This window comes from Chelonia mydas, chromosome 14, assembly GCF_015237465.2.
Source record: "Chelonia mydas isolate rCheMyd1 chromosome 14, rCheMyd1.pri.v2, whole genome shotgun sequence".
Classification (NCBI taxonomy): domain Eukaryota; kingdom Metazoa; phylum Chordata; order Testudines; family Cheloniidae; genus Chelonia; species Chelonia mydas.
Genome location: NC_051254.2, coordinates 40,751,324 through 40,769,271, shown reverse-complemented (window position 1 = coordinate 40,769,271; position 17,948 = coordinate 40,751,324). Strand labels below are relative to the sequence as shown.

At 56.0% G+C, this 17,948-nt stretch overlaps 1 protein-coding gene across 4 annotated transcripts in view; it reads left to right on the top strand.

The window, feature by feature from the left end:
- Positions 1-1,431: 1,431 nt before the first annotated feature.
- The window catches only part of LOC114021148 (C-type lectin domain family 2 member D), a 33,091-nt gene continuing 16,574 nt past the window's right edge, over positions 1,432-17,948 (top strand). For 2 of the 4 annotated variants that reach the window (XM_037915114.2, XM_037915113.2), the window contains exon 1: positions 17,765-17,917. Coding sequence is in view for 1 of the 4 variants with exons in the window: in XM_037915129.2 (XP_037771057.2) it covers positions 3,406-3,499; positions 4,180-4,257; positions 7,863-8,098; positions 9,028-9,134; positions 10,382-10,526 (660 nt within the window). In the remaining 3 variants the exon portion in view is untranslated. Of the gene's footprint in view, positions 1,457-2,517; positions 2,721-3,247; positions 3,500-4,179; positions 4,258-7,862; positions 8,099-9,027; positions 9,135-10,381; positions 10,669-17,764; positions 17,918-17,948 lie in introns of those variants that run through there. The other 2 variants (XM_037915129.2, XM_043528289.1) reach the window with 2 other exon arrangements.

The following is a 17,948-nucleotide window of genomic DNA, read 5'->3' as shown; positions in this document are numbered from 1 at the left end:
ATCACAGAGACAGACCCAGACCCTTTGTTTCTCCCCCCTCCAGCTTTGAAAGTATCTGGTCTCTTCATTGGTCATTTTGGTCAGGTGCCAGTGAGGTTATCCTAGCTTCTTACCCCTTTATAGGTGAAAGGGTTTTTCCTCTGGCCAGGAGGGATTTTAAAGCTGTTTACCCTTCCCTTTGTATTTATGACATATGTATTAGCTACAGAACATTTGAAATCTGATGTGCAGGCCCCAGAACTAAATCTGCCAGCCCAGCTGGGCCCTTGTCCAAGCTACTGGAAAGAAAGGGGCGCTTTGATGGCATCAAAAGTAGCCTTTCATTTCTGGGAGCCTCTGACTGCGTTTGCTTCCCCAATTCCTCTCCTATGCCCCATATACTGTCACCTGCTCTGGAAGGAGCCCTGCACCAGGAGGTGTTTGGATCCAACACTCACCACAGATCACTGCAATAGTCACATTCCAGTAACCCCAAGAACTAATGTCTGGTCCTCCCAGACAGCTATTAAATGCTCCTAACAAATGCCCCGTAGCCAACCGCCCCCTCCCAAAATACTGCACGTCGATCGGTTCATATTCACCAGCATAAGCCGCAAACCCTCAGATCATCCCATACGGGTCTGTGCAACAGGGGCCAATTAACATCCCTGTGGGGAGCCTGCACTTCACAGCCTGCCTCGGGGTTAACACTCTCCGCTTCGGCGCCGCGTTCACCCAGCTGTCCAGGCCGGGTCATAAAGCACGAGCCGCGGGTGTCCCTGCTCCGGCTTCTGCAGGGCGAGCTCTGCCGGGGACTGACGCGGGAGCGGGATGGGGAGGGAAGGGGGCGAGAATGCGGATTCAGAGGGGCCAGGCCATTAGCCTCGCCTGCCCCGCAGACAGGGTCACCCAGCTTCCCAAGAGCGGAGCGCGGGGACTGAACTCCGGCCACGAACCCAGATTTATGCCCGAGGAGTCCCGGGCTGCTGGAGGGAGCAGAGGACGCCTGGGGCAGCCGGGTGCGGTGCCCTGTTTAAAGCCGTTTGGAGCCTGGATTGCAGAGCCGGGGAGCAGGAAACGGGCGACGGACCGCCCCGGGGAGAGGATGGGCAGCCCGGGGACTTCCCCGCCGGAGTAACCGGGGTGGAGGCCAGACTGCCGCTTCGCTCCGTGCGGAGCGGGGTTTCCCCGGCGGCTCCGACACGCCTGGATTCACTTCCGCTGCAGCCCGGCGCCCCGCGGCGGGGAAGGGCCCCGGGAACTCACCGCCCAGCTGCGGAGCCCCGAGTCGCCCCGGCCCCAGGGTGCTGCGGGTGGGGGCGCCCATCCCGGCGGGCGGCGCTGGGCGTCCCGGAGCAACCGCTGGTGGCGGCGACTTCCCCAGCCCCGGGCTGCGCTGGCCACGCGGGATACTAATAACAGAGGGGCGGAGCCGCGTTAGCAGGAGCGGCGCTGAGTGGCGGAGCGGTGACAGGGGGTGGGGCAGAGCGTTGGGCGGCGCTGAGTGACGGAGCCGTGCCAGGGGGCGGGGCAGAGCGTTGCGCGGCGCTGAGTGGCGGAGCGGTGCCAGGGGGCGGGGCGCAGCGTTGGGCGGTGCTGAGTGACGGAGCGGTGACAGGGGGCGGGGCGCAGCGTTGGGCGGTGCTGAGTGACGGGGCGGTGCTGAGTCACGGAGCGGTGACAGGGGGCGGGGCAGAGCGTTGGGCGGAGCTGAGTGGCGGAGCGGTGCCAAGGGGCGGGGCGCAGCGTTGGGCGGCGCTGAGTGGCGGAGCGGTGACAGGGTGCGGGGCAGAGTGTTGGGCGGTGCTGAGTGACGGGGCGGTGACAGGGGGCGGGGCGGAGCGTTGGGCGGCGCTGAGTGGCGGAGCGGTGCCAGGGGGCGGGGCGCAGCGTTGGGCGGTGCTGAGTGACGGGGCGGTGCTGAGTCACGGAGCGGTGACAGGGGGCGGGGCGCAGCGTTGGGCGGCGCTGAGTGGCGGAGCGGTGCCGGGGGGCGGGGCAGAGCGTTGGGCGGCGCTGAGTGGCGGAGCGGTGCTGAGTCACGGAGCGGTGACAGGGGGCGGGGCGCAGCGTTGGGCGGCGCTGAGTGGCGGAGCGGTGCCAGGGGGCGGGGCAGAGCGTTGGGCGGCGCTGAGTGGCGGAGCGGTGCTGAGTCACGGAGCGGTGACAGGGGGCGGGGCGCAGCGTTGGGCGGCGCTGAGTGGCGGAGCGGTGCCAGGGGGCGGGGCAGAGCGTTGGGCGGCGCTGAGTGGCGGAGCGGTGCCAGGGGGCGGGGCAGAGCGTTGGGCGGCGCTGAGTGGCGGAGCGGTGACAGGGTGCGGGGCAGAGCGTTGGGCGGTGCTGAGTGACGGGGCGGTGACAGGGGGCGGGGCGGAGCGTTGCGCGGCGCTGAGTGGCTGTTGCAGGGGGCGGGCGGAGCGTTGGGCGGCGCTGAGTGGCTGTTGCAGGGGGCGGGCGGAGCGTTGGGCGGTGCTGAGTGGCGGAGCGGTGCCAGGGGGCGGGGCGCAGCGTTGGGCGGTGCTGAGTGACGGAGCGGTGACAGGGGGCGGGGCGCAGCGTTGGGCGGTGCTGAGTGGCTGCGGCTGCAGGGGCCGGAGCGTGACCGGAATAGCCCGGAGTCGCTGGGCCGATCAGAGCCCGGAGAACGCGCGGAGCGAGGCTCGTGGCTCCCCGCGTCCGATCCCCGCGATCCGGGCCCGGCCCCGCACGTGCCGCCCGCCCGGAGCCCGCGGGACTTCCGGGTAAGAGGCGCCGCCGGGGCGCGGCCGCCCGGGGAAGAACGAAGGGACGGGGGAGGGGCGGAGCCAGCCTGTCGGTTTCCATCGTGACCGGCGAGGCCGCCTGGTGGCAAACAACAAGACATGCTGCACATGCGCACTTAGGGCCCCGGGGCGGGAGCGCTCTATGCAAATGAGCCGCCTGCCCCGCCCCTGTGCGTTCTGTTGGGAAACCCCCCGGGGCGGGGCATCGCGATTCCCTCCGGCGCTGGCCGGTGACCCCCCCTCACGGGTCTCTGCTCGCGCCTGTTCCTGGGAGGTCCCGCCGCCCCCCACCCCGTGGGTGCCTGTCACGGGAGGGCGGGGCCCGTGGCAGATCAGCTCTCTGAAGCCCCGGGGGGTGGAGGGGCTGATGGGGTTTAAGGGGGTTCAATCATCATGGCACCGCCTCTGGCAGGGGGTTGGGCTGCTGGGAAGGGAACGAGAAACCACAAATCGCCCCCCTCCCCACCCCCACTGACCTGTCCTGCTGGGGCCGTCTCAGCTTCCAGATCGGCTGGAGAGTCCAGAGCAGGGGGGCGACCAGGGCCAGGACCCCCGCCCCGGCTCGGCTTGGCGGCTGCTGAATCGGACCCGGTCACAGAGAGGAGCCGACCCCAGCCCAGCGCCTGCAGCAGCGTGTGCAGCCCGAGTGTCGCTGAGAGAGACGATGGGGCCAGCAGCTGGACCTGCTGGGAGCGAAGAGCCACTGCAGGAGTGGCCTGTTGAGGGCAATGGACACCTGGAGACTGGCAGGGAGCCAGGTAATGGGGTGTCACTGCCTGGGAACAGGCTGGAGAGAAACACTGAGGCTGCCCCACATGGGGCCAGGCTCTCAGTGGCAGCAGCCAGTGCCCAGCAACCCCCCGTCTGTGGGCAGCAGGGACTGGATCACCCCCAGGGGCTCTCAGGGCACCGATCCCTGGCTCACAGCTGCTGTCTGGTGCGCACAGCGGTGGCTGTGGGGCTGTGCAGGGCCCTCCTGGGCTGGGTGTGTCAGACCCCCTGTGACAGCCCTGGCCCATCTCTGCCTGGTTCGTTCTCCCCGCTTCTGCTGTGTATGGCCAGTGTGAGACCCCAGTGTGCGGGGACAGGGGCACTTGGCAGTGTGGGCCCAGCCAGCGCTCGGCAGGGGGCAGAGCGGGGGGGAGGGGGGCAGTTTGAGCTCCTGCCCCCAGAACGTGGGGGTCCTTGTGTCTGTGCCCCTGAGCTCACCAGGCCCCATGACAGCATGACTGGGGGTGCCCAGGGAGGGCACTGGGCTGAGGGGAAGGAGGGGCTGTTCTGCCAGCCCCAGCCTGCCTCACCCTCTGGGCTCCTCTCCCAGAGCGTCTGAGGGAAGGAGCAATTGACAGAACGGGGCATGTTCTAGGGCAGCTCCAGCCCTGGTGCTGTCAGTGAGATGCGTCCTCACAGCCCTGCCTGATGGGTCTTTCTGTTTCAGAACCTCGTTGTAACTGCAAGAAACATAGAGTCACCCTCGCATTTGTGTTCTTAATTCTCATCATCATTGTCCTGGCAGGTGAGTTCTCAGCCCTTCCTGTCCCCCTCTCTGTGCATCCCATTCCCCCTGCAGCCACCACAGTCACAGTCTCTCCTCCTGGCCTGTCTGGCTTCTGCCCCTGGGACAGAGGATTCCTGGGGGATGTCCCTCCACCACCCTCCTCCCGCTCCCTCCCAGACCCCTGCACCTGGGCACTCTCTGTTTCGGGACTGAAATTAGCTCTGCCAGCAAATCTCTGAGCACTTTCGGTCCAAGTCACTATTGCTGGGCCCCAGGCACAGTCACTGATACTGGTGCAGAGTGGGGGTGATTGACAGGAGAAGGTGCAGGGCAGCAATGAGCTGGGCCCTCTGCCTGCAGTATGTTACATTGTGCCAATGTAATGGCATCAGTGCAGCTGAAGAGGTGCAGACAGAGAGGGGCTTGCATTGATGCAATTCACTGCAGCGACCAAAATTAGCCACCATTGTTCCACAGAGACTCATTCAGCACCATTATTACATCCGTGGAAATTGTCCTGCCATAGACGGCCCCTGAATCCCATTGACTCACACAGTGTAAGGTGAAGGGAGATCTGTGATCTCTGGAGTTCTTCACCTCGAGGTGCAGAGAGGTTCCCAGAACAGATAGGCTCCTTGATGTACCTCTTCCATTCTAGGAGTCTTTGGAAGGACCTAGGAGGTCTGGCAGCCTCTCTCACGGGTCTGTAGAGTCTTAATATCCAGTGCTCTGTATAGGGTATGAAACTTGTAATTATTAAACTCTCAGCTGCAGTCGCTCCTGAAACGAGTTGCACAAATATATGCTGAGCATGTGTCAAAAACTATTTTAGGGGGCTGTGTACAGGAATGTTTAGTTCACGGCAAGCTGGGGCGTCAATCTAGTTCATACTAGCCTGCTCTGAGTTCTCAGTGTGCACCTTGTAGATGCACATTTAAATTTGTTAATGCGATTTGATCTATTGGTCTTTGAAAGGGGAGTAGATCAAAATGTATTAACAAATTGTTAATGTGTGTCAGTAGGGTGCCCATAGACAGTCAGACCGCAGCAGACTGGTGTGGGGTAGATTCACACCTCAGCTAGACACAGACATTTAGATCGTGGTGACAAGCCCTAATCACTGACTTCCCTACTCAGTTCCACAGTATGCGTGCACATGGTAGTATGCACTACACCGGGGTGGTCAATTATTTTTAGTCAAGGTCCACATTTCTTGGTCAAGGTGTAGCCAAGGTCCAGACTCCAGAGAAAATAATAATGAAATATAACAACAGTAATAAGTAAATAAAGAAGATTTCAGGGTCCGTTCAAAAGCACCTAGTGGTTTGGCTTTGACCCCCGGTCCACCTATTGACTACTCCTGCACTGCACAGTTAAATCCCCAGAATAATACATGCCTTGTGTATGTCCTGAGCATGCTCTTTCTTTGATAACAATGGCCTGGTTTCCTAAATCTTCCAGACTTAGTGTCTGTTCCTGACTGAGCACCAGCCACATGGGTGCAGCTACTGAGTTACTCTGGTGCAGAAAAGGTGATATGCTCAAAAATCACCAGGGGGGGGGTCGTCTGACTCAAAAACTTCCCACCCCAGAAAAGATCATCTCAAGAAACAATCCCTTCCAGGCGGAGAGCAAGCAGGAGGGATTATTGTGGGGGAAACTACGAACTGATGTGGGGTTTAGGATGGTTTAGCAGTTCTTACCCAGCGTGACCCTAATAAACCTGCCTCTGACTATCCATCCACTGCACTGGATGTTAGTTATGGTGATCCTACTGCTGCTCTCTGGTGGCACTGAACTGGTTAACATTAACCAGTATGGTTCTGTTTGCTGGGTTATGGGAAAGAAAAGTAACTTGATTCACCTCTTACCTACAGACAACATTTCTGGCCACTCAGTTGAATAGGCCCTTTCCTATTGCTAGAGTTCTGGTGCCACCTTGTGGCCATTTCATGTCCCTGGGTGAAAGTTACTTCACTTCCTTCTCAGGGCATGTCTACACTATAGCATTGTGCTGACCTAAATTATGTCAGCATACAGCTGCCCCAGTGATTACCTCGTGTTTGTGTGTCCACGCTACGCTCCTTGGTGGCAGTGCGCATCCTCACTAGCAGCGCTTGCATCGATGCAAAGAGCAGTGCACCCTGGGTACCTATCCCTCTGTGAAACTCAGCACCATATAGCACAGGGAGTTTTGTGAAGGTTTTGCAGTGCCTCATGGGACTAAAATGAGTCGCGCAGGGGTGACTGGGACCATGATTTCAACATCCCCACTCTACCTTGAATGGTCCCTTACAATGTGTGCCAACTACTTATGCTAAAAGTCTGTTTTGTGCTCCGAGGCCGGGAGAACCTTTCTCAGACCTGAAGAAGAGCTCTGTGTGGCTTGAAAGCTTGTCTCTCTCCCCAAAAGGAGTTGTTCCAAGAAAAGCAATTACCTCACCCACTTTACCTCTTTAGTAGCTTCTGTTTAACATCTTCCAGAGATTCTAGTGGAATGGAAAGATTATCACCATATATGATGGGATTATATCATCTGTTTGTACCTCAAATACAGAACAGAAATATTTATTGAACAGTTTCCGCCTTTTCTGCATTATTGTTGATAATCCTACCATTTTCATCTAGTAACGGACAGGTCCATGGTCAGGATTCTTTTTGTTCCTAATATATTTTTTAAAAACTCCTCCTTATTCTCCTAAACTCTGCTGGCCACAGATTTCTCCTTGTATTCCTTGGTTTCCCTTATCAATTTTCTACAATTCCTACAATATTCACTCTCAATTTCCTCTTGTATATTGTTATAACTGCCTTTAATTCCCCTCTAAACAAGTTCAGTTTGTTACTAGGCCAGTATCCCTGTCAAAAAAGGAAATGAGGATGGTTTGGTATGATTTGTTCTTGGCAAATTCATGTAGGGTATTCCTCATTACTCTGTTATCCTCTAGGTGTTTATACATTGTTTAATAATTTGATCCAATTCAAATATTCCTGCTCTGTTGACAGTGGTTGGGGAGGCAGACCCAGTCAGAGTGGCTGCCAGCCCTCAAAGTCTGCTTCTAGTTCTATACGAGTGCCCTTCTCTTTTTAGTAGCCCAGTGGCTTGTGTCCTCCTCTCTGCTGGGTCCAGCACTATCAAATTTCAGTGTTTTATCTCCTGAAATGGATATTCACACTTTGGTCTCAACATACCTCTCCAGGATAGCAAAGCAAAGAGCAGGAAGAGGGAATCAGCCAGCCCAGTGTAGCAGTCTATGTCCTAGCTGATCATAACAAAATCGAGCTTTTCTGTATTCTCCCGCTGGTCATTTGACAGTTCTGCAGCTCCCTGAATTTGGGCCAAGCTCTGAATTCTGCATTTTGTGCTGATGCATGGAAATCCTGTCTGTCTGCATCCTCACTGAATTCAGCCCCACACTCCACACCAACAAACCGAGGCGTGGTGGCCCCTCATAACTGGTTCAGTTTCTAACGGCCTCCTGGCTCCCTCCCATCCTCTGAGCAGCTTCCAGAGGCTTAAGAAGTCTGAAATATGGATCTGATGAGATTATTCCTGTTTGCTCTTCTCGGAGAGCAGGTATATGTGTCACCAATCTCTTAACCCTGTGTTCTTTCATTTTCAGTGCTCCAATTCACGAGTTCTTTGGATGCTCGAGCCACCTTTGCTGTCCCCTCTCTGGGGCCCCCTTTTGTCCCATCTCAGGACCCCCCTTTTGTCCCCTGCTGCCCGGAGCGGTGGGTCGGATACCGAGGGAAATGCTACTATTTCTCAAAGGAAAAAAAGAACTGGGATTCTAGCCAGCACTTCTGCTCTTGGTTCAGTGCTTCCCTGGCTGTGATTGACACCCAGCAGGAGAAGGTGAGACCCCTGCAGATTCGTTCTAACTGCAATGGACTGGGCTTGGCATGACAGACAGAGTTGAAATGTGGGTAGAGCCCCATCCCTGGAGCGTGAGTAGGACCTTTGATGTTTCTCGGGATTGGAGGTGAGAATGCGTAAGATTCTGGAAGCTAAGTCCCTGCCCTGGCTTCAATGTGCCTCTGTGATCAGTACGGACCTTTTGAACTCTCAGCTTCTGACTGGAGATGGCAGCTTTATGGTTTGGGTTTTCTTGGCAATGAGCCAGGGTGATTGGAGTTGGTGGCTGAGTCTCTCCCATCCTCCACCGAGAGACCCAAAGGAAGCTGGGGGAGGGGAGAAGCGGCAGCAAAGCGCAGGTGTGACTGAGCTGGAAGGGGAGCTGTGGGCAGTAGCTGCTATTGCGGAGAGGAGCCTGGGAGATAAGGAGCCTCTGGGATATTGCAGGAAGGCAGGAGAGGGCAGAAGAGAGGAAAACCGTTCTCTCTGGGGGTATACACGTAGTATGGATTCCCCTGATCCCAGAGTACAAAGGGGGAATCCCACCCAAAAATGAGACACAAGCTGAGGCCTAGTCTATACTAGAAGGGTTAACTTCTTTTAAGGATGCGCCTTTTGGCTTCTTGCCAGGGTAGTTATACTGATCTAAGTCCTAGTGGAGATATAGTTATACCAGTATAAAGGTGCCTTGGAGCAGGGTAGCTTAGATCTCTTCCTGTACCTAAACAATCACTTTTGTACCATTGTACGTGCAGCCAGACTCATGGGGATTGTCATGCTGTGACTATTCTGGTATAGCTCAAGCTCTGCAACTCCTACCTGGAGACAAGCCCTTAGCTATACAACTGAGATTCCCTGTTGTACAAAGCCCTGTGGGGCAGGAACTGAGCCGCACGGCACAATCTAATACACACTGTCCTCTTGTTCAGGATTTCATGATGAACTATGCAGGCCCCGTTGAGCACTGGATTGGCCTCAGAAGAGAATCAAGCCAGCCCTGGAAGTGGGTGAACGGAACCATATTCAACCAGCAGCTGTGAGTCCATTTCTGTCTTTTCGCTTTCCCAGGGGTAAATCACAAGCAACTGAAATGTTAGCTTGGACGGATCCACAGCTTACCCCATTAGAGCTTTTAATCTTAAAACCGGTGTTAAAATAGGGCCTAACTTTTCTGTGCTGCACGGTACGGTGCAAGAAGGAGTGTGTGTCTCTGGCCTTGATCTGGGCTCCCAATGCCCTTTCTCCAGCCTGCTGTCTCGGTAGGAGTTAAAACCCCTGGGGGGTAGCGTCCCAGTGGATGCACATTTGCAGTGAAACAGGCTGTAAGGCCAGAGGCTCTTTGTTATCCCCTGCTGATCAGCGCAGCTGCTGCATTTGTCTTGCGCATGGGCTGTGCACTGCCTACCCCCACAGGCACCGACTTTCTACAGTGCCGGGGGTGCTCAATCCCCGGTCCTGCCCCCACTCCACCCCTTCCCCCAAGGCCCCAGCCCCACTCCACACTCGCCCCTCTCCCGAGCATGCCACATGCTCGCACTTTCCCCCTCCCTCCCAGAGCCTCCTGCACGCCGTTAAAATAGCTGATCACAGTGGGCGGGAGGCGTGGGGCGGGAGGGGGGAGGCACTGATACATGGGGCCCACTAGCTGATGGGTGGTGCTGGGTGGGGGGAGCTGAGAGGGGGACTGCCAGTGGGTGCTCAGCACCCACTATTTTATCCCCCATGGGTGCTGCAGCCCTGGAGCACCCATGGAGTCAGCGCCTATGTCTAACTCAAGCCGAGATCCTCAAAGGATCTGGGCCTGAGTTACTTTTAATTTGAAGGTGCTCAAGAGATACCTCACTGTCAGGGTACACTTCAGTGTCCATGGTCCGCAGACTCAGGCAGAGGTTGCTACATTGGCTACACCCTGTTCATATTTTTAAAGTTTGCATCAGTCATAAAGGGTTAAAAAAAAATGCCTAAAGATAGCTGACTATGGCCGTGCCATGGAAAAATTCTGGTTTGCTGAGCGGCCGAGAGCTGCCCCACTCGGCTCCCTTTTTCGGCTTGCTGTGCTTAATGATTGCCTGAGATGTTTCCTCCTGTTCTGATCCTTGGCTGCCGGGCGGGAGTTTTGGGGTGAATCCTGTTGCTGGTGCAGAAAGGGGAAACCCTGAGAACCTGTGAGCGCTGCAGCTCTGCTTCACCATCCAAATGTGTGGAATGCTACCTTGACCGTGAGAGATGCAGGTGGAGGGGGAAACGGTCAGCTCCTGACTAGCTCCATGGCTTACATTACAGGTTTGAAGTAAGAGCAGAAGGGGACTGCGCGTATCTGAGCGATGTCTTCGTGAGCTCTTCAAGGTGCTATTCTCTGAGGAACTGGATCTGTAGCAAACCTAATGCATATACAAAGGAAAAGGAACATGCAATGGAGGGGGACTAGTAGGGATGTAGACAAATTAGGATATGTCTACACTATGAAATTAGGTCGAATTTATAGAAGTCGGTTTTTTAGAAATCAGTTTTATATATTCGAGTGTGTGTGTCCCCACAGAAAATGCTCTAAGTGCATTAAGTGCATTAACTCGGCGGAGTGCTTCCACAGTACCGTGGCAAGCGTCGACTTCCGGAGCGTTGCACTGTGGGTGGCTATCCCACAGTTCCCGCAGTCTCCGCTGCCCATTGGAATTCTGGGTTGAGATCCCAATGCCGGAAGGGGCTAAAACATTGTCACGGGTGGTTCTGGGTACATATCATCAGGCCGCCGTTCCCTCCCTCCCTCCCTCCCTCCGTGAAAGCAGCAGCAGACAATCTGCTGATGAGCTCTGCGTGGTCACCTGCAGCTTGCCACGGTGGCCAAACAGGAAATGACATTCAAAAGTTCGCGGTTCTTTTCCTGTCTACCTGGCCGGTGCATCTGAGTTGAGAGTGCTGTCCAGAGCGGTCACAATGGAGCACTCTGGGATAGCTCCCGGAGGCCAATACCGTCGAATTGTGTCCACAGTACCCCAAATTCGACCCGGCAAGGCCGATTTAAGCGCTAATCCACTTGTCAGGGGTGGAGTAAGGAAATCAATTTTAAGAGTCCTTTAAGTTGAAATAAAGGGCTTCATCGTGTGGACGGGTGCAGGTTTACATCGATTTAACGCTGCTAAATTCGACCTAAAGTCTTAGTGTAGACCAGGGCTTAGAGGATTGGGCCAGAAGTCTGATGAGGTTCAACAAGGACAAGTGCAGAAGAATCCCATGCACCGCTTGAGACGGAGTGGCTAGGCAGCAGTTCTACAGAAAAGGACCTGGGGTTACAGTGGACAAGAAGCTGGATACAAGTCAACAGTGTGTCCTTGTTGCCAAGAAGGCTGGTCTCAATGGTAGCAGATGACAGAACAAGGAGTAATGGTCTCAAGTTGCAGTGGGGGAGGTTTAGGTTGGATATTAGGAGCAACTTTTTCACCAGGAGGGTGGTGAAGCATTGGAATGGGTTACCTAGGGAGGTGGTGGAATCTCCTTCCTTAAAGATTTTTTAGGTCAGGCTTCACAAAGCCCTGGCTGGGATGATTTAGTTGGGGATTGGTCCTGCTTTGAGCAGGGGGTTGGACTAGATGACCTCCGGAGTTCCCTTCCAACCCTGATATTCTATGATTCTATGTAAAAGTTTAACTGATTAACCAGGGCCCTACCAATTTCAGGCTGTGAAAAATGTGTTAGGGACCAATCCGTGTCAGGGCTCCTAGCTCCAACTGAGCAGGGAGGGACCACGCCTTTTGTTTAGTTCCCTGGGTAAACGTTTAACTTAAAGAATTTTAATCAGTTACACAGTTACTGTTTTTACACTTTTACACTAAATTATTTATATCCCTAGAATATCACTGTAGAGATCAGTTGTGAATAGGATGTGTGTTTTCTGGCAATGAAAACAGTAATTTCAGATTTTCAAAGCTTTATGTTTAGGAAATTTCAGATAGTAGAACTGGACCTAGATAGAGCTGATGGAAGAGCCGTGTTCTGTGAGTAGCGTCTCTGTCGGCGCTCCACTCTCGGTGTAGTCGGGCCCCTGCGCCTCAGATTGGAGGTTGTAGGTAGCAGTGTCCATTTGGCCCACGTGCTCCCCCATCTCAGGGCGATCTAGCACTGCATGGGCTGACACCCTCAGTTCTTTCTCAACCAACTTGCCTTGCCCTCAGACGGTACCTCAGCAGCGTCCGACTTGAGATGATCTCATCTGTATTCTCCTTTCTATTCAAATTATTAACGTTTAATTCATAAATATTCTGTTGTTGTTTATACTCCGCTTTTTTCTTTTCTTCTACAAAAACATTTCTCTATCGTGTTGTTAGAATAGCCACCATCCTGTCCTTGCTTAGTTCTTCTTTGTCTCTTCCCTCTGGGGAAGTGAAAGCCAGATGGGAAGTGTGCCCCGCTTTCCTGGGTTTAAACATTGCCTCTCCTGCCAGGAGAGGCAATTCCAATCCACTATGGACATTCCCACCGCATTTGCTGCCTCGAAGAGTCACATGTGCCTCAAAAGTGTACTTCCTGCCCGTAATGAAAATCGAGGGCTAGGAAGAACCATGAACTGAAACGGAGACTTCTAATGATGGAAAGTCCACTCACTCTAAAGACTTGCTGGTCTCAGAGATGCCTGACTCACCCCTACTCAGCACTGACACGATCTCAGTGCCTACCACATTGCGGTCCCCTGGTACCACACTTATGTCAAGGCACTGCCACTGTGCATCTAAGGACCTGGATTTTTTATTTTCCCATCCAACCCCAACTTCCCTTGTTACTGTCAGTCAGTCACTCCTTCCCTCAGACGCTCTAGGAGAGGAGCCTGGAGCATAAGGCAGGCTGGCAGAACAGTCTCTCCTTCCCCTCAGCCCAGTGCCCTCCCTGGGCACCCCCAGCCAGGCTGTCACCTGGCCTGGTGAGCTCAGGGGCACGGAGACAAGGACCTGCATGTCCTGGTGGCAGGAGCTCAAGCTGCCCCACCCCCCGCGGAGCGCCGGCTGGGCCCACACTGCCGAGTGCGCCTGTCCCCGCATCGTGGGGTCTCACACTAGCCATACACAGAAGAAGGGGAGGAGAATGAACCAGGCAGAGATGGGTCAGTCTGCCACCCGCACAGCCTCACAGCCACCGCTGTGTGCACCAGACAGCAGCTGTGAGCCAGGGATCGGTGCCCTGAGAGCCCCCAGGGGAGATCCAGTCCCTGCTGCCCACAGATGGGGGGTTGCTGGGCACTGGCTGCTGCCACTGAGAACATGGCCCCATGTGGGGCAGCATCAGTGTCTCTCTCCAGCCTGTTTCCAGGCAGTGACACCCCATTACCTGGATCTCTTTTGATCTTCCTGTATCTACCTGTTAACCGCCTTAACCCGCACCGGCCCCTCTGCCCGCAAGGGCTTCAGAGACCTGATCTGCTACGGGCCCCACCCGCCCGTGACAGGCACCCAGCGGAGGGGAGGCAGAGTCCCTGGGTACCCGCAAGGGCTGCAGTGGCCTGGCCGGCGCCGGAGGGGAATGGCGATGCTCCACCCCGGGGTATTTAACAACAGAACATGGGCGGGAGGTGGCTGATTTGCATAGCACGCGCACGCCCAGGTGTAGTGGCGACAATTGAAGTCCAGAGGTTGGCTCCGCCCCAGCCATAACGTCGGGGTACCTCTCTCCCCCCACATGGCCCTTCGGTTTCTCCGGGCGCCCCGGCAGCGCCTCATACCCGAGCGTCCCGTGGGCTCCGGGCAGGCGGCACGTGTGGGGCCGGGCCCTAGGTCGCGGCAATCGGGAGAAATGAGCCTCGCTCCCAGCCACGCGACGCTTCTTCTCAATGTTCTTCCCAGTGTCTTCCTGGCTGCTCCGCTCCCTGGAACCGCTCAGCGCCTGCTCCCGGTAACGCGGCTCCTCCCCCCCATCATTAGCAGCCTGTGTGGCCAGCACAGCCCGGGGCGGGGGATCCGGGGCCCCTCCCGCACCGTCCAGCTGTTGCTCCGGGCTGCACGGCGCCGCCCGCTGGGATGGGCGCCCTGCACTGCAGCCTTCACGGGGCTCCGGGGCTGGTGCGCGGGACAACGGAGGAACCCGGGACTCTGCAGGCAGCCGGTGAGTCCCCTTCCCCCTTCTTTTGGAGCCATTCTACCACCACCAAGGGGGGCTGTCTTCTCGCTCGGGCTGCTTCACCTTTTTCTTCCCCTTGCCCCACAGCGGCCTACTTAGCAGCGGTCTCCTTTTCTCCCTGCCGGATGTTGCTAGCCTGCCACCTTTTACACAGGCTCGAGCTGGACTGGATGGGACTGCTCCCCAGTGGGATACCCCCTTCCCCACGTCTTGTGGGCATCAAGGATAAGAGCAGACTCAGCTGGCCCGGCCCTACGGAGGGGGAAATCACCCATCTAGGCTTTAAGGGCAGGCAGGTGAGTCTCATCACTCTGACCTCCCAGCCACATGGACTGAGCCCAGCCTGATTCCAGCCCTGCCAGTCGTTGCCAGGCCCAGGCCGTTGTGATGACAGAAGCATCTGTGTGTTTCTCTCACTGCGCCCTGCTCACCGTCGATCCCAGCCAAGGAGGCACTGAGGGAAGAGCAGTGGCTCTGGCTGCAGCTCCAGTTTGCTTGGAGTGCTGGGAAACAGTAACATTTAACTTGGAACCCGCCCCAGCTGACCGGGCCCCAGGTCCTTGCAGAGGGTGCGGTATGAGCAGTGGTGCGTGGAGCAGCCACAGGGGGTTTAGATGCTACCACTGAAAATGAGAGAGTTAAGAGAGTCTTGAGTTCTGCACATCAGGAGAAAGTTTTCCACCTCGCCCAATTTGTTTGCATCCCTCTCTGTGCTGCAGGGACTCAACAGCAGCTGATTTTTAAACCTTCCCAGGTGGTGTGATCGCACATCACTGCATGGTAGTAGTGAGGCACCATGGTCTAGTGGAAAGGGCACTAGACTGGGGTCAGGGTTCAATTCCTAGATGTGCCACTGACCTGCTGGGTGACCCTGGGCAAGTCCCTTCCCCTTCTCTGTGCCCGTTTACCCTCCCATCCTCTATTTAGGCCTCGTCTAGACCCAAGGTTCCCCACGAGTCTTGACTGTGTCCTGTTAGCACCTTTAAAGACGTATTCAACACTTTCTACACTACATGCTATGAGGGTTTTAAGCACAACAGCTGTTTCCCTCCTCCCCCTCAAGTTTAGGCAAGGGCTTAGATGCTAAGTTCTTGGGGACAGGGACTCTCTCTCGCTGTGTGTCTATGCAGCGCCCGGCACAATAGGGCCCTGATCTCAGTGAGGGTCTCTAGGTGCTACCGTAATATGCTTTTTTATATAAGTGACTTTTCATTTTTAGGAAGTGAGGAAGCCGAGACTAAAGGCAGAGCGTGCCCAGCACAACACATTTCCCTGCAGAGCCACTTGCGTCCCTATAAAAGCTGGCACACACCCTTTGTGTATCTGGGCATTTAAAGTCATCAGTGGTAACACACAGCCCGCTGTGGCTATTTTCTCTACTTCCTTAGAGGAACTCTCAGGAGCAGTTGCGACGGGCAATAGTAAAATTATGTTCTCAAGTTTCCTTCCCCACTCTGAACTCTAGGGTACAGATGTGGGGACCTGCTTGAAAACCCCCTCAGCTTATTTTTAACCAGCTTAGGTTAAAACTTCCCCAAGGTACAAACTATTTTACCTTTTGCCTTTGGACTTTATTGCTGCCACCACCAAGCGTCTAACAGATATATAACAGGGAAAGAGCCCGATTGGAAACGTCTTTTCCCCCAAAATCCTCCCAAACCCTACACCCCCTTTCCTGGGGAAGGCTTGATAAAAATCCTCACCAATTTGCATCGGTGAACACAGACCTAAACCCTTGGATCTTAAGAACAATGAAAAAGCAATCACGTTCTTAAAAGAAGAATTTTAATTTAAGAAAAAGTACAAGAATCACCTCTGTAAAATCAGGATGGTAAATACCTTACAGGGTAATCAGATTCAAAACATAGAGAATCCCCTTAGGCAAAACCTTAAGTTACAAAAAGACACAAAAATGGGAATCTACATTCCATTCAGCACAGCTTATTTTATCAGCCATTTAAACAAAACAGAATCTAACGCATATCTAGCTAGATTACTTACTAAGTTCTAAGACTCCATTCCTTTTCTGTTCCTGGCAAAAGCATCACAGAGACAGACCCAGACCCTTTGTTTCTCCCCCCTCCAGCTTTGAAAGTATCTGGTCTCTTCATTGGTCATTTTGGTCAGTTGCCAGTGAGGTTATCCTAGCTTCTTAACCCTTTACAGGTGAAACGGTTTTTCCTCTGTCCAGGAGGGATTTTAAAGGTGTTTACCCTTCCCTTTATATTTATGACATATGTATTAGCTACAGAACATTTGAAATCTGATGCGCAGGCCCCAGAACTAAATCTGCCAGCCCAGCTGGGCCCTTGTCCAAGCTACTGGAAAGAAAGGGGCGCTCTGATGGCATCAAAAGAAGCCTTTCATTTCTGGGAGCCTCTGACTGCGTTTGCTTCCCCAATTCCTCTCCTATGCCCCATATACTGTCACCTGCTCTGGAAGGAGCCCTGCACCAGGAGGTGTTTGGATCCAACACTCACCACAGATCACTGCAATAGTCACATTCCAGTAACCCCAAGAACTAATTTCTGGTCCTCCCAGACAGCGATTAAATGCTCCTAACAAATGCCCCGTAGCCAACAGCCCCCTCCCAAAATACTGCACATCGATCGGTTCATATTCACCAGCATAAGCCGCAAACCCTCTGATCATCCCATACGGGTCTGTGCAACAGGGGCCAATTAACATCCCTGTGGGGAGCCTGCACTTCACAGCCTGCCTCGGGGTTAACACTCTCCGCTTCGGCGCCGCGTTCACCCAGCTGTCCAGGCCGGGTCATAAAGCACGAGCCGCGGGTGTCCCTGCTCCGGCTTCCGCAGGGCGAGCTCTGCCGGGGACTGACGCGGGAGCGGGATGGGGAGGGAAGGGGGCGAGAATGCGGATTCAGGGAGGCCAGGGCATTAGCCTCGCCTGCCCCGCAGACAGGGTCACCCAGCTTCCCAAGAGCGGAGCGCGGGGACTGAACTCCGGCCACGAACCCAGATTTATGCCCGAGGAGTCCCGGGCTGCTGGAGGGAGCAGAGGACGCCTGGGGCAGCCGGGTGCGGTGCCCTGTTTAAAGCCGTTTGGAGCCTGGATTGCAGAGCCGGGGGAGCAGGAAACGGGCGACGGACCGCCCCGGGGAGAGGATGGGCAGCCCGGGGACTTCCCCGCCGGAGTAACCGGGGCGGCGCTGAGCGGCGGAGCGGTGAAAGGGGGCGGGGCGGAGCGTTGGGCGGCTCTGAGTGGCGGAGCGGTGAAAGGGGGCGGGGCAGAGCGTTGGGCGGCTCTGAGTGGCGGAGCGGTGACCGGGGGCGGGGCATAGCCTTGGGCGGCGCTGAGCGGCGGAGCGGTGAAAGGGTGCGGGGCAGAGCGTTGGGAAGCGCTGAGTGGCGGAGCCGTGAAAGGGGGTGGGCGGAGCGTTAGGCGGTGCTGAGTGGCGGAGCGGTCCCAAGGGGCGGGGCAGAGCGTTGGGCGGCGCTGAGTGGCTGTTGCAGGGGGCGGGGCGGAGCGTTGCGCGGCGCTGAGTGGCTGTTGCCGGGGGTGGGCGGAACGTTGGGCGGTGCTGAGTGGCTGTGGCTGCAGGGGGCGGAGCGAGCCCGGAAGAGTCCCGAGTCGCTGAGCCGATCAGAGCCCGGAGGACAAGTGGAGCGACGCACGTGGCTGCCCGCATCCGATCCCCGCGATCCCGGCCCGGCCCCGCACGTGCCGCCCGCCCGGAGCCCGCGGGAGTTTCGGGTAAGAGGCGCGGCCGCCCGGGGAAGCCGAA